This window comes from Catharus ustulatus, chromosome 1 (assembly GCF_009819885.2).
Source record: "Catharus ustulatus isolate bCatUst1 chromosome 1, bCatUst1.pri.v2, whole genome shotgun sequence".
NCBI lineage: Eukaryota > Metazoa > Chordata > Aves > Passeriformes > Turdidae > Catharus > Catharus ustulatus.
Window position 1 is genome coordinate 107,100,473 of NC_046221.1, and position 16,680 is coordinate 107,117,152.

Consider the following 16,680-nt stretch of genomic DNA (forward strand, 5'->3'; position numbering starts at 1 on the left):
TGCCAAGCCATCCACTGACCCTTTTCTTGTTTGTTGCTATTTTGTTAAGAATTAATGACGTTACTATAAAATTGAAGCTCAAGAAAACAAAATCTATGCAGATTTTGGAAGGCTGGTCCTTGTGGGGTTATAGGTGTCTGAATCTTCTGAAGGGATTACATGTCCCAGAACTGCTTTGTTTCTTTACTTTAAATTTTCTAAGTGTTCTTCCTGGTGATAAAATTTTAATCACCAAACCTCCACAGATGTGCCAGTGGGTGCATATCTAGCTATGGATAGTTGTGCCTAATATTGGAGCTTTTCAGGTTTTCTCTGAGATGGAGTGAGGTGTGAGATCTCGACTGTATTTCAGTATCATCTTGCTTTGCAGCCTGATTTCAGAGACCAGATATTATAAGGTAAACATCTGTGAGCACCAACAATTGCAGCATCCTTTTGAAGCGAGTCCTATGTGCTTTGTTAATAGTACATGGAGCCCTCTGCCCCCTTTTTCTCTGGAGTTCTCTACCCCCATAAACAGAACCAGTTTGGCATCATTTTGTCCTTCTTTCCTGTGCAGCTATGATGATGACATCAAAAGTGTAAAAACATGAGAAAATGCATTCTGCAAATATAATTCTTAATGCTGGATGAAATATTACTGAGACTCCTGTTGAAGTCTTACTACTTCATATTCAATGGCCGTATAAAACAAATGCACTGAAGTGTTGGTTTAGAATTTATTAATATTAGTATTTATTAGTATTATTTCTACCACTGAATTTCCTTTCCAGATTAGTCGTTAGGTAGGGTGGTATGAAGGTGGGAATTTATTTTTCCTCATGCAAAGTGTCTTCAAAGAAATCACTCCAGAATAAAAGTGAATGACTGAAGTTTAGATTAATTTAGATCTAAACTAAGTTTAGATTTAATGCAAATGTTTACATTCACATGTCTTTTCAATAGAAGTCAATGCTTTTATGTATGAGTTGTTCATTAGAAATCTCTTTTATACTTTCCAGCACATTCTCCTATCAAATATATTTTTTCTCTCCTTTGTGTCTTTGCTTTCATTTCAGAATGTAACAGGTTCAGTGTCCCCCAAGTTTGTGAATAGCTCACATTTGCAACTGCATAAAAATACTCAATTAATTTCAGCTGGGAAAGACAAGAAATTTTAATAACTTTTCTGCATTGTGGAAAATGTTGCCAAGATGGCCAGATTTGTATATTCAGGGTATTAGTTTTCTAAAATTGATGCAAAGGAAAGTTTGGGTTAGGACAGGTTTAGGAAGTGGGCCAATATCCTTTAGAGAAGTTCTCTTGAACTCTAGCATTTTTGCTGTGTATTATTTTGAGCAGACAAGAATGTTTTCAATAAGTTTTTTAATACACCCTTGGAGATGCTTTATAAACTGCTTATTCTCTAATACTGAACCTGTGTTCCATCACTTGATATACTAATCCCACTGTGGGACCTTTCTATTTGGCCTGATGTAATGTCACTTCTAATGGAGCAGCATGTGAATAAATAAAACACATGATTTAAGAATGCATTTGAGAGTCACACACGATTTCTGTAAAATGAAAATCTCTGCTGAGTAGAAAATGATTACTGCTCATCATTCTCTTCAGTATTAACTCAAAAGGTATGACTCTCTTAATACCCTAATGAAACACTCATATTGAACATATTCCAGTGAGGACAAAATAGCCACACTTGAAGTAAGTGTGAGAATACTCTTATCATCTAATAGCATGTGAGAATGGCAAACGTTTCAGTGCTTTTATTGATTTGTTTTGGCTTAGACTTCACCAAGCAAACTAAATGGGGAGAAATTACTCTTAATACTCCTAATTAAGCCTGTAACTGTAGAAAGAGCAAACTATTTGTAAACTGTTTAAAGCACACAGATAAAAAGCATGGAGTGCTTTTAAAAATGGAAATTATTAGGCAACCCCGTGATTTCTTTAATTTGTTGATAGTGCTCATGCTATTTGCGGCATACTAATTAAGTGTTGGGAAATGATCTCCTGGTACACTGAATCTAATCCTGCAGTCTGCTGTAGATGAAACTAAATTACAGTAAATTCATGAATACAAGCCGCACTGAGTATAAGCCGCATCGCCGGGTGTTGGCAAACATTTCGTTTTTTGTCCATAAATAAGCCGCACCCGAGTATAAGCCGCTCTGTCGTTCGCAGCGAGGACCCGCGTGCAACAAAGTTGCCAATTAGTAACAGAACCGCGGCAGGGCGGGGTTTACTGGCTCGGCTTGGGCCATGAGGGCTCGGGGCTGCTGACAGGGCTGGGTGGCCCAGCTCAGCGCTACCGCTTGGCGGGGCCGCTCGGGGCCGGCTGCCGCCATTGCTGGGCTTGGTCACCCCGGCCCGGCGCTGCCCCACGGCAGCAGGGGGTGCACAGAGCCCACCGGCACCTGTGACGGCAATGGGAGGCGGGGATGTAGCCTGCCTGCTCCTGCGGCGGCGGCGGCATGCGGGGACAGGAGCCCCCCGAGCCGCGGGGCCAGCAGAAAAGAGCTGCCCCTGCTTCCCCCGAGCCATGGGGCCAAGCAGGAGGGAGCCCCTGCCTCTCCCCAGACTGCGGGGCCAGGAGGAGGGAGCTGCCCCGCCTTCCCCACCCCCTGTGCTGCCTGCATGGAGCAGCTCCACCCACCGCACAACAGAGTAACCAATTTGTAATAACCGCATAAATGCAGGGTTTTACTGGCAGGAGCTCAACTTTGCAGTTTGCACTGACTTGGTTTGCACTCCCAGGGTTGAAAATGTCTGAAAATTATTCACATATTGGCCGCTCCTGAGTATTAGCCGCATTTCCGGTATGGGAGCAAAATTTTGGTCAAAACGGTGCGGCTTGTATTCGTGAAATTACCGTACATAAAGCTGGATCCCTACGAAACCTGCCTGGATACTTCTAGTGGCTTCACTGTCCCTGTTCCACAGGTCATGATCAAAGCACAGATCAGTAATACTCACCTGTGGCTCTTGATCCCAGCCAGTGACAGTGAAATCCAGCAGATGTTCCAGGCGTTCAGGGGAGCAGATTGCAGGTGGCTAAGTGTGTGACTCTCTCCTGGCTTGGCAGGGGGTTCTGAAAGCTGTGTGCTTGTTGGAAGGGAGAGGGATGGGGGGGGTCTCTCTGCTCTTGGTGTGTCTCACCAGTTGGAGTTGCCCAAACTCCTCCTCACCACCCCCTTGTCTGTATGGACTCCTCTCTCAGTGAGTGGCAGCAGTGTTTTCAAAACACCGATGTCTAGAAGCAAAGAACTGGGCTGAGTCTGCGACTGGAACTTCACTGCCTTCTTTTTCTCCAGTTCTTTGGGCAGTTTTGCTTTTGCTGAACAGTCAGCTCACAGTTAGCTCTCTCTTGAATGAGAGGAATAGGAGCTGAAAAGCAGAAGAGCATTGCTCTTTTGATCTCAGAGCTTTGTGAAAATTTAAGTGAAATCGCAGAATTGTAAGCTCTGCAAAGAGAAGGAAAATTAAACCTAAAGAAACTCTTTGTTACGTTTATACTTGTCAGCTGAACTAGATAAGGCATCTTCATATTTTCTATGGAGAAAAAATAACATCTATTGCTATCATTGCCCAATCCTCATTGTTTGAGCTTGTGTGCCTGCCTCACACTACTGCCCAGAGGAGCATGTCCTTCTGCATCCAGATTTCTTCTCTGAAGGGATCTCTGGGAGTGAGCCAGCTTCCACGCCCTGAATGCCTTGCTGCCTGGTGCAGTCACGGCTGCCTTCTCTTAATGGCATGCAGACAGAAGGTTTGAAAGTGCTGCTTTCTGCTTCTGTGGAAGGTGGTGTGCTGTTTGTACACATCTTAAGCCTGTTTTCTGAAGTTTATTCTGGATATCATCCTTCACACAGCACTTCAGATCTTTGTGTCATTTTAGTCACTGAAACAATTTTTGGGTGGGTTTTGTTTTGTTTTGTTATGTTTTCTGAAAGCTGAGAATGTGGGCAGGACCTTATGCCTAACAACAAATTGCTGTCTTCATCATACTATGCAAAAAATTTCTTTCATCTCTGAGGGCAATAATGTGAATGAAATGGTTATTTAGTAACTAGGGAAAAAAAAATCAGAAAGCAGTTTCAGAGAAAAATCATGGTTTATATGCTGTGGAACATGTTAGTGGAGTCAAAGATGCCACCACTAGAATGCTGGGATTTGTTGTCATAATGTCCCTCATGTTTCTGTGCAAGATTTCCTAGTTTCCTGTACTTATTTATGTCATCCATAATTTCTTGTATAGGGATGTGCCACTGCAGACACACTTGTTGTTTATTTCCCTCTTCCTGTGTGTCTATGCTGAAATATCCATGAAGAATCGCGTGCCTGTTTCCCCTCCTTCAGATGAGACAAAAAGAGAAAATGAGACAATGAAAAGCAAATTCCTTGTGCTGGTATGCTGCACACATTCAACGCTGCAGGAAGCTAGGTCGACGTTATTATTCATAACAGTATATTATGTTACAATAAAAGTAAGCAGAGGGTAGCTCTAGAGGTTGGAAGGATGCCCGTCACTTACACTCTGAAGTCAAGACCCTGCCTCTAAGATACTCCTTAGCAGACAGAGCAGTGTTGCTTGAGATAGGAGATGTGAGAATTTTTCTGCCAATGAAAATGGAGAAAAATCCTATTTTCTTCAGGCTTATGAAAAATAAAACTTAATGCAAGTTTTCTTTCACTTTGAAAATGAAAGCAAAGCCAGTCTTCCATATTTAAAAAAGGATTAATTGAATTATTATGTGTCCTTTTCAGAAGGTCTGGAGTGAACTTTAATCCTCTTGAACTCTGTGACTCTGGCTTAAGATTGGCAATCCCCCATGGCAGCAGCAGGAAAAGTGGCCTTCTTTTCAGGCTGCTCCCCAGAGTCCTGACACTGTTTCCTGCTGTGGAGAAGAATAAGAGATTGACCATATTTAAGGACCATCTGACTTGTTACCCTTTATTCCTTTAGTGGAACTCTGTGCTGGTAACCTGCAATGTTCTGCTCTTCACGTTGTTTCCTTTTCCTCATCCATTTCTGAAGTGGTCAGCAGTGATGGGGAAGGGTGGGGAGGGGGCGGTTCTATTTCAAAAAGAAAAGTAAAAGATGGCAGAACAAATTCAACTCTGAAGTATCCTTGGAAATTTGGGTTAAAACCCACTAACCAACCATTACAGCAAACAAATAGATAAATAAAATATTAAACAAAAGAAAAAAAGCCCTTTCCATTAGTTAGCTGTCTCGGGTTTCATCTGGCGTACATTCCCCAAGGATATTCTAGTGCATTGGGTTTTGCTGTTTTGCTGCCTCATTGAGAAAATAAATTTGAAATTAAATGAGGTTAAAATAAGAGGGGTTTTAAGCCTGTGTGTATTGCAGGGGAAGATGGCCTGTAAGTTGTTTCTGATATATCTAAGCAGATAAAAGAATTCCTGAATCTTACAAAAATTATGGAACCTGTTGTCCAGAATAAAAAAGGAGATATATATATGTATATATATATATATGAAGCAATTAATCCAATTTAAATTTGTTTTGTTACTTGTGTATCATTTTAAACAAGTCTGTCATGGGAGAAAAAAATGCGGAAAGTACTTTCTTTCTCCAAGTCATTATTTTTTTCACACATCTCTTGACGTGGTGTTTAATTATCAGGTCATCTTCATGTACAGAAACTGATTTTTTTTTTTGCTGTTCCTTATTGCTATTTATTTCAGCAAACTATCAAAGCCCATTAACTCAATGCAAGTGTTTCCAGTTATTTCTATAGACTTTAGATCAGACTCAGGGACACATGTTTTACCAACAAGCAAAGTGATTTGGCATCTGCCCCTGCCTCCACCAAGATTCTGGGTCAATTAAATCCCAGCTGCACTAAGAGGTGTTTCACATGGTGTTGTCTATCTTAAGTTATATAATCAATTTAAAAAACAATGCTCCCCCAGACCCCTGTTCTGAGTGCTAATCAAGATTCTGAAGAAAAAAAAAAAAAAGAAGAAAAAAAAAAGGATATGGATTAGACCTGTGGAGCAACTGCTTTTAGTGTCCCCACTTCTCTGTGAGAGCTCTGCTGACGCATATCTGGACCTCCAGAGCTCTCAGAGAAGCCACAGGCTGGAAGAGGTGACTGTTCACATACAGCTCCTAATCGCTTTACCATAGCCGTTGTCTTCTTAATGCTCACCTTAAAGCAATATACATCTGTGCTCACACACACAAATGTAGTGTCAGTACTGTTGCACTTTGCTCTATATTCCTCCTCTGCTTATTTTATTAGTAAAAGTTCCCACTCATTAACATCTCCTTAGAGAAGAACTAGCATTTTTGATGATGATTATTTTTCCGGTTAACATGGAATGAGTCAAGATTTCTTTTTTATTGGAAAGCAATTTTTGTATCTCACAATAGTAATTTATTATATTCCTCAGAGGAGAAAATACGCAGTAAATCTTTCCCATGACATTGTGGAGGGATCAAATTCATGCTCTTTTTTCAGGAAAAATCTGTTGAAAGCTGGTATGAGTGGAAGGCAAGTAAAGACTTGCAACATCTGATCTTTCTTCTTGATATGACTCCTTCCTGGTATGTAGTCAGCCATCACTTTCTTCCTCTAGACAGAATCCTGGACCACTGGCCCTAAGGTTCTATTTTACTCATGGTTTTAGTCTCTTCAGCATGCATAGCAAACTGTAGCAGCACAGATTTTCCCTTTTTCTCCTTGAGGAGTTACTTTAAAAATAAATAATCTGCTGTCTTGCCTTACACATTTGGCTCCCTGGGGTTTTGTAGGGAGTGTGACAGTGCTGAGCATCCGGTCCTACTCTGTTTGTACATCAGAGCAGTAGAAAGGCTCCTGCTCTCTGCAGTGGGTGGGATACAGGAAACAATCTTAAGGGTGAGCACCTTGACTTGTCCCTTCATCTCTCAGGATGACTGTAACTGGGAAGCTTTTCTGGCCACACTCCAGGACTGGCACAGGGAGTGGTGGAGTGAGCTGCATCTGTCTCAGCAAGCAGCACAGTGCAATAGGGGTGAAGCATTTGGTGCAGAGTCCTTGGCTGCCATGTTTTGATGTGTTTTGAGTGTAGTTTAGCTCTGCTGTGGTCATGCAGACAAAAACAGCTGGTGGCTGAAACACAGCAGTTGGGTCCTTGGGCTACACTTCAGTTTCATGTGAAAGGAATCCAGTTTGTGCACTCAAAGATCACCCTGTTGTACAAACCAAAGCATGGTAAGAGCTCTACCCAAAAAATACTCTCCAGTTCTGAATTAAAACATCAGCATGAGCACAGCAGGGTAGTAATATGCCATACTAGGAGATCTTACGCTAAAAGAAAGTATAGACTTTATAGACTGGTGGTAAAATTACAAAGTGATGAGTGCAGGGTGCCGGCTAAGTAATTTGAATCAAGGGAAGAGGAAGTGTAAGAAATCTTTATTTCTCAAAATAGACAGATGGATGCTAAATGCCATTGTTTGATACCCTTCACATGAGAGAAATTATTATGTCTGTAAGAGTCACATTGCACATAACTAACTATTGGATAGCCAAATGTACAGGTAAGCAAATATTAACAGTACCTCTATGGTACTGTGCAGCAAGTAAGAAAAAGTACTTCCTATGCCACCTACATTTCTTTAGTCAAATCTACTGTTTGGTTTCATAAAACCTGTTGTTTTGTATTTATTAAACAGCAAAAAAAGTAGGATTTCTGAAAAAAACCAGTTTTTTTCAGTTTTTGTTTGGAAGAAGATAGAAGCTGGCTACTAGGAACAAGCAACAGTAAAGGCTCTTAATAATATATGAAGCTGCTGAAATGAATGTCTTCCAAATATGGCAGTTTTTATCAACTGCAGTTGTGAACATCTCAGCTCATTAATGGTGACACTTGTTAATTGTTAGTGAGTACTGATGTGATGAAGGAGAATATACAGCAGAGGAGTGTTTCCCAACCGGTTGAAAATAGACTGCAAACCCTTGAGTAGTTTATATAGTAAGTGTGTCTCTACTGAAAAAGAAACTGTAGAAGGACAAGCTAATGTGTTCATCCAATTTTTTGAGAGCTTTAAGGTGTGCATTCAAGAAACTCAGATCCCCCAACTAGTCTAGCTGGACTGGACTCTGCAAACTTTCGCCCTGTTCTCTGTTGTTCATGAAGGTGACAGCTGCAATGGAAAAGTGTTTCTTTCCATTTATGGAGTATTCTGTATCTCTATCTTGTATCTCTTGAATATGTGAAAGGGTTTTGGTTGGTTGGTTTTGGGGTTTTTTTCATGGTTTGGAGAATACTAGTAAATGTCACAGGCTTAAGATCAAAGATTTGAAATTGATTGGAATAGTCTATCATTACAAATTTAGCTGGTCTTCCCCAACAGTATTCCCAGTATTCTTCCCCAACATTGGTCACTTTTAACACCCAGCTAGACAGGGTGTTGGGGTGTCTTGTCTAACCTGTGCTTTTGGCCAGCTAGACAGGGTGTTGGGGTGTCTTGTCTAGCCTGTGCTTTTGTCTGAGGTTGGACCAGATGATCCTGAGGTCCTTCCTGATCTGATATTCCCTGATTCTGTGATCCTGTGAATATTGTTTGTTTTCACTATGCCCACGAGTGCACTTGAGCAGCAAGGCACCATCATGTTCTGTAAAGGCGAACAACCTAGCAGTGGTGTGTGAGTCCTCTCATCCACAGTGAGTTCATAGTAAGCAGAGAGCTGTAGCCAAGCCAAACTAAATATGGAAACTACCATGTGAATGAAAGCCTACCTGTCAAAGAAGGCAACTTTTCACCTAAGGAAGATGTTCTGGCTTTTATCTTATTAAATCTCATATTCTTATGCTCTCATTCTTATGCTAGGATTTCACTGAGTGCCCATGTGAGCATGGTATGCATGTTACCATTGTTCCTATTAGATGTGAGCAGAAATTCTGGTAGTGTATTATGCTTCGTGTCTTTGAAGAATTTTAAAGCTAGAGCTGTTAATGTGAAACAGAATTTTTGGAATAAATGAGAATGGTCAGACACTCTGGAGCAAATATTTGGGAAAAAAACTCAACCACGTAGGTGCCAGGTTAAGGCAGTTATATATTTCTGTTGTGGTGGTTAAAAAAAAGAAAGCAAAGGGAAGTCACCTTAACTTAGTGACTCAAGTGTAGTAGGTGATTGATTCTGAAAGTCAACAGGTGAGTATTTTCCCCAGACCACACAGAGAGAAAGACTGAATTGAATAGCCAAATTCCTATTGATTTCCTTGGGAGCAGGATCAAGTCTTTAATTCTTGATTAACTCCTTTTTTGATTTTAATGAGAATTATGTGACTTAAATCCTGTTTTATGTTTTGGAAGCAACGAGTAAGGTTTAAATCAAATACTAGGTTTTCTAGACTTTTAATAGTGCTATTCTTTTTAGTGCTTCTGTTACCTCAGGGTATTTACTTTTGGCTCTTAGTATGGTGTAGCAGTTGATACTATTGTGAATGGAGTTGGCAAATCTTAAAACACAATGTTTAGATCATAAACATTTTAAAATAAGACTCTATAAAAGAGATTTGTTTTATTAATATGAAATGTTAGTTGTGTTCTTGGCAGGGTTTGCTTCATAGGAGTCAGATGCATTTCAAAGGGTATTCTGCTGGCCAGCTACAGCCAAAAGATTATTTCAAACCAATGGAGACCCAATTCCCTTTCCTTTATAGCTTTTTTCCTTTCTCTTTCTCTCCCCCATTCTCTTTTCAGTAGGACTTTCTCTATATATTACAAATGAAGTGTAGCCAGTCATGGGGTGAAAAAGTCATACACAATTATGCATAACAGTGGAAGGCATAGAAAATTGGAGTAAAGATGCCAGTACTGGTCTTTGCTTTAGGAAGTGCTGTCAAGATTTCTTTTCTTCAACACTTTTCCAATCTTCAGAGTTCAAAAACCATTGGCTGTCTTCCAGAGTCAGCAGGATTGCATAAAACATACGGAGAATTGCTTGTGTCTGCCGTGCACTTACCTGTGGAGTCGCACAGTCATCTTTTTAATCAATGACTTGATTCACAGATGCTGTGTGAAATCCAGAGATGAGCAGAAGGTATTGGGTTTTGGGGATACATTAATAGAGTGGGTCTGTCTCTATCTCAGTCATTCATGGTTCATTGTGGTAGATGTTGTTTTAGGTTTTCACATTTATTTGAAATAAATGTGTGAGGGTATTTCTTGTCCTACTTTAGAGGTGTCTTTAGAGGATTTCTTTTCATAAAATATTAACTCAATGTGATGAGAGCTATTGTCTTACGTAGTAGTGCATGCAGAAGTCTTGCCCCACCTCAACCAAAACAGGTGCCACAGTAGAAGCTCTATCTACTCATCAGTCAACATTGCTCAGTTACTCCAGGAGAGAATTTTACTTCTTTTTTTTCCATATAGTGCAGGTAGAGCTTTCTCCACGTTGCTTCTGAAGTCTCTTTCTGCTGTGTGTTTTGCTGGATATGGGCCTGAAATCCCTGCCTGCTTTGCTTTGAATGGGTGCAATTAAAAGTGCTGCTTAATGTCACTCACAGGGAATCTTTTTGTTCCTAATTTATATTTCCCTTTAGGAGAAGGAATGCTTCAGCAGCAGGAATTATTGTAATTTCTCTGATTTTGAGAATTCAATGAATGATGAGATGAACCATTCAAAAAGAACTGTAGTTGCTTATATGGCATGCAACCCTGTTGCATTTCCCACAGGAGCATAGAAGCACAGAGAGCAAACTATGACACTGCTTCATGTCCTCCTACACATTTGCCAAGCAGACCTGCATGACTTGAGATATTTGTGCTCTTAGTGGCCTCTGTTTATAATGACCTCATAGTAGTTACAAAAAAAAAAAGAGACTGGCAAAAAGTAAAAAAACTACCAAGAGCTGAAAACTGAATGCCTAGCACTCGCAGTGTGAGTGTGGGGTCGTTTTGGAGAAAACCTAGGTAAAATTTATATGTAATACATCAGAAATACTGAGGGCAATTCTTTGGATGAGTCTGTGCATTTGAATAGTTTGTGGGGCTGAGTCCTTGCTCATTTTGAGAAAGAGTCCTTTGCAGCTGTTTGTATGAATATGAAGGGTTAAGCAATAAAGAAGGAATAGATGTTCATGCTTTCACTTAAAAATAAAAGGGCTGGATTACAGAAGGAGCTGTAAAGCTTTCAGCAAGAATCAGGCAAACACTACAGTGAAGTGAAAAGCTGAAATGTGAAGAGTGCGTGATGCGAGATGCCAGCTCAGCACTTCCAGATCACATTGCTCTAGCAGAGGAGGAGACCACCCTTGGAATTGCAGTGAACTCTAGCTGCTCTGCAATGTAAAGTTGTGTAGGCTGATACCCCTCTCACTGTTATGTCACCTGTGGTAGCCTCTCTCAACAGTTCTCCACTCTGGGGAAAACACGTGTTATTTACAAGTACTTCTCTAGGGGTGGAAAAATCTCCTTAATATACAGATCCCAGCTGCACAAGGAAAGGAAAAGAGTATTCATACAAAAAGGGTTCTTTACTGAGGGTGTTTGTTTTTTCTCCTCTTTGTACAGGTTCTACATGGGAGAAAACATTACGGCAGATTGGTTTTGAAAGGTAAGCCATAAATTTATTTCCTTACCAGTGAAAAAAGTTAAGAACCAAAAACTGCACAGGCAAATTTGCAGTTATTAATTTTAGTTGATTGAATATATCAATGACCTCAAATTCAGAGTGGAAGTCATGCAGTGTCATTCACATATGTGTTCAGCTTTTCTGTCTGTGTCCTCTTTCCCAAGTCAATCTAAAGCAATTTATTCATCATAAACTTGGGTCATCATGTTGTTTACTAGTGACTATACAGCATGCTAGTATTAAAAAAAGGGACACAAGTCTTACTTATGAATGAAAATATTGCTCTCACTCATGTTATTTTTTCCATGAAACTTCTAATCTCTGACATATGAGTTGACAAAAGTAAATGAAGTTGAAGGAGGAGCAAAGATGACAGAGAGCTGTTCAGCAGAGAAAAATTCAATATGCAGCATTCCTCAAGTGCAAGAACTTCTTGCAGACAAACTTAGCCACAAGGTCATCATACCAGAAACACATGTCTGTCTTGTAAATTGAACTAGGTCAAGTCCAGTAAAGAGAGATGCAAAGTAAAGAAGAATTCAAATGCTCAAGGTCACCTTTATTCTTCCACAAATGGTAAGCAGATGAATCTGCTCTTCACTTGAAGTTTTGGATATAGTTGAAAATTAAACACTCTCAGTTGCTAAGTTTGGTGTCCTCTAAGTTTGTTTTTTTTAAACAGGTTGGGTTTTATTTGATTCCTGATGAACATTCCATTCAGTGTGATACCACAGATGTCTGCAGGGCACTACAATAAAGTATTGATTCTTTCACCACCCCCCCAAATTATGAATTAGAACCTGTTGGTTCTGCTTGTCTCCACTAGAATGAAAAAAAAGCAACCCTACAAGTTTTGAGGAGTTCTAGAATGAATTGATACTCTATGTCTGTGCTTTGAAAGTGAGAATGGAAAAGGGTCAACATCTTTTTAGCTGGGTTCATTAGAAGTTCTGTGGTGGCATTTTCCAACTTCTGAGATGTTTCAAAACTAGAAGGAGAATCCATGCTAGCTGTGTGTATGCAAGGTGTGTACCACGTGAAAGATGGAGAATTCTTGATAGACTAAATTAACAGCTGGGAAGCCTTCCTGAGTGAAGGCAAACATGCAGCAGGGATTTCTCTGCAGATCCCATTAATGCCAATCTAGTTTGAAAAGCAGAAAGGCTTTCAAACAGCACTTCTGCACCTTGAGAGATTGATTGTCACCCTGGGGTAACTGTATTTGAAGCAGCACATTAGTTAGCACAGATGAGGTGAAGATTTGAAAGTACTTTGCTTGCCACAGTCATAGAATCAAATATGTTCTCTCACCAGCTTTTTCAGAGAGCTGACAAGGAGAAAAAAAGGAAGATAAATTATTTCGTACAGATATAACAATAAAGATTTGGGTTTTTTTAAATACTAATATCCATTTTCATACCTGTATTTTAATAAAATATTTTTATGACAGAAATATATCATATTCCTGTCATAGAATCATAGAATGGCTTGGGTTGGAAGGTACCTTAAAGATCATCCAGTTCCTACCCCACTGCCATGGGTTGTTCAGAGCCCCATCCAGCCTGGCCTATAACACAAGGTGTGGGGTATCCACAACTTCTCAAATTGTTTGACTAAAAGGTTAATGAGTAACATATATGTGAATTTTAACTCCTTTATAACAATATTTTCTTAATATCTTATTGTCTATTATTGCTTAAGATCAGTATTTTTTGTATCTTAAAGAATAGTTTCCAAAGCAAACACATTCCTATATGTAATACCTGGATGCTGGACTTACACTTCAGTTACAGTCACAGGAGCAGAAATCCCAAGTCTGCAGATCTCACAAAGCTGAGAGATTATTCTGTGGATGTATCACTACATCCTTTCCCTATTCTTATTCTCTTCAGTAGGAATCCCTTTTTGGCCTCCAATAGAGACAGGTTAGTGGGCTACATCTATGTTAGCTCTGATCCCATAGGGCTGTTTTTGTGTTATTTATATAAACTCTAGGGAAAGAAGCAGCATAAGCATGTCTGCCTATTGAAAATTATATTCTCTGCAAGCTTTTGACTTAGGCACATCTGAGTCAGCTGTGAAATATCAATAGCATTTAAATGTGTTGTTTGAGGAAGGACATTCTCATTCAGGAGGGAAGAAGCAAGACTTTTATATACAGAAAAGGAGAGACATGAAGTAATGCCCTAAGGAGGAATTATCTTTGCTTTAAAACTGGAAGATCCATATAAACTGTTCTCAACAAACTGTTTTAGAGTGGATTGAGGAACAGGAGATATAGACAGTCAGTTTATGTCGCAGGAAATTAATCCCATATAATTTACAGGTGATGTCTTCACTGCTTTGTGGCTACATGGTGTTTATTCTGTAATAGTAGAGTGTTTACATTACTCTTGTCTTCATATCCTGAAAAACATTGTGGCACCAAGAGATCCGACTGCGAGGCTTTTATGTAAGCATTATTTGTGAGCTGAGGATGCTGCTTTTCAATGCAAGGGAAATTAAAAATGCTGGATCTCGAGTAAAGTAGCTTTGTATCCAGGAAATGACTGGAGTTAAGAGCTTTTCAATTAAAAGGAGTATATGTGGGTTTGATAGATATAAATGAAGGTCTTTATGTTATTGATTGTTTTTTGAGAAATTACAAATAAACTAATTGTAACCTTCTGTGGTAGTCACCACCTTTGTCCAGTATGATCTAGACTGCAGTTCCTGACTGTATTTTCTGAAGAACATTAAGGATCAATTTTGAGATTTAGGAAAAATATTGTTCTGTATTTTGCTGTCCTATAAGAAACATGGTTTAAAATGCTAAGCACATGTGATACTTTCATGTGAAGAAAACTGCCACCTTAATGGTATAGTAATCTTTAGTAAGTCAGAGCAAGTAGACTTATGGATAAATAGGATGACTTTCTTGCAACTGTTAACATGGGGATTAGTGTTCATTATTAGTGCATATTACAATGGCACCCATATATGCATAAAAATGTCTGGAAAGCAGTCAGCTCTCTTGTACTTTGTTCTAAACATGACTAAAAAATTGTTTTTTTAGTTTAGAAGGCATTGTTCACTTCGATGGCTTAAGATTTTTTTATTCACATTCAGGACCCAGTGAAAATCATAGGATCATGGAATTAATAAGATTTGGAAGCACCTCCTAGATCATAGGAGTCCATCCTTTAAACAGAAATCACCTTGTCAACTAAGTCATAGCATTAAGTGCTACATCCAGTTGTTTCTTGAACACTTCTAGTGATGATGACTCCACTGCTTCTGTGGGCATCCTGTTCCAATGCTTAACCACCCTTTCTATGAAGAAATTCTTCCTGATGTCCAACTTGAATGTCCCCTGGCACAACTTGAGGCCATTTCTTTGTGTCCTGTTGCTGGGAGGCTCACTCAAAATCTCAAGTGGAATAGTTAGGAACAATTAACAATGACTGTGCTTGTTTCCTGGCTACTCTGGCAATTAAAGAGAGCTTAATGCACAAAGCCTGCTAAAATTCTAAAGGAAAGAGGATCGGTTTAGAGAGCTGGTCTTCTCCTGTAATGCAGTCAGTAGTGTCTTTCCAGCTCATGGCCGGGATGACGCTTAAATGCAGAACCTGCAAAGAGCCACCACCAGCACTGGGGAAATGTTGCCACACTGTGGAAAATTAAAACCAAAATAAGGCCTTTTTTAAACACCTAAATTTCTTTAATTTGAGCTACCAGATGATGAAGCTTAAGTCCTTGTGTAGTAGTTTCAGTAGCGATTACAGGAATGTCTTCTGTTTTTATGTATTTGTTGACCTATAAATTGTCTAAAAATTTTAAAACTTTAAATGAATTATTTTGGACTTCTTAAAACTCTTCATCCTGAAATGTTTCCAGACTTTCAGTACATTTATTATGCTTCTCTGAGTTGTAGTTTGTAATGTGACTAGTAAGTTGCTCAGCTACTAACAACCTATCTACTCCCTTTTAGCATTTGTTCCCATGGTGCTTCTCCTATGTGTGTAATGCTTTACATTATGGTTCCACAAAACAGACTTAAGAAAGATTTAATAACTGTTATTACATGTGAAGTAAATATCAAATGTTTTAGAAAATATATATTTGAAGAATAACAGATGTGTGGTTTTTACACTTTTGGCAACCTTCAGTAAGTATGTGTTTCATAGTAAATAGTTGTTTCAATTATAGAGAAAAGAACTTTGAGCACCAATTCCATAGTAAAGTGAAATTATAAAAATAAAAGAGTTTTGCATATCAAAGATAAAAGTTTTGTTTGGTTGATAGTTTCAATCTGATTCTAAAATTGTCGTTATTTTAATGATATGCAAAAACTTATTATTAATTAGAAGACACACACACACACATATATATATATACACACACACAAAAGTAGGTGACTTCCACCCTGCATAATGCTGCACTATACTTAGTACAGTAGCAACATCTATGTCAAAAGTGCAACAGCAGCATCCCAGATTTTGTTTAAAGTAATGCTGAGGGTGACTGGCAGTGAAAGCTGCTCCTGTTAGTAAAATATTGTATATTTAGTTGTGGGCTTGTTATGCTTTTTGGAATCCTTTTACTGTTTCTGAAGAATGAAAGGGTAGTTGGAGATTGCTAGCTCTCATACTGAAAAGTAGGTAAGAGCAGGGGAGGGAATAAGACTCCAAGGGAAAAAGACCTGTAGATTTCTATGTCAAGGCTAGAACTTGGATATGAAGATTGTGTCCTATTCAGACAGATTTCAGATCTATGTATCTCAGTACATCCTTCAACTACTCTCCCTAAGCAAAGGGCATTCTGCACTGTTTTTATTTGAGGCAAAGTAAAGGCAGCAGCCCTGCTTGCCTCAGATAGGGAGACACAGCTAACCCAAGAGACACCAGGAGCAAGTTAGCTGTCATCGCTGGGAGATGCGCTTTTGTTCCTACACTGGTCTCTCAGAGCAGACGGACGTCTGCTTTTGCAGCTGCTCCACATATGCCCCTGCTTAGTCTAGCCAAAAATACTGTGTATATCTTCCCTACCCCTTGCAGAGACTGAGAACTCAATTTCCGAAACCACTCGTGACATGCGGT

The 16,680-nt window shown here is 39.4% G+C and overlaps 1 protein-coding gene across 1 annotated transcript in view; it reads left to right on the forward strand.

The window, feature by feature from the left end:
• Positions 1-16,680, forward strand: part of PIEZO2 (piezo type mechanosensitive ion channel component 2) — a 292,504-nt gene that overhangs the window by 126,588 nt on the left and 149,236 nt on the right. Inside the window, exon 4 of the mRNA XM_033069248.1 lies at positions 11,542-11,584. Coding sequence (XP_032925139.1) covers positions 11,542-11,584 — 43 coding nt within the window. The remainder of the gene's footprint in view (positions 1-11,541; positions 11,585-16,680) is intronic.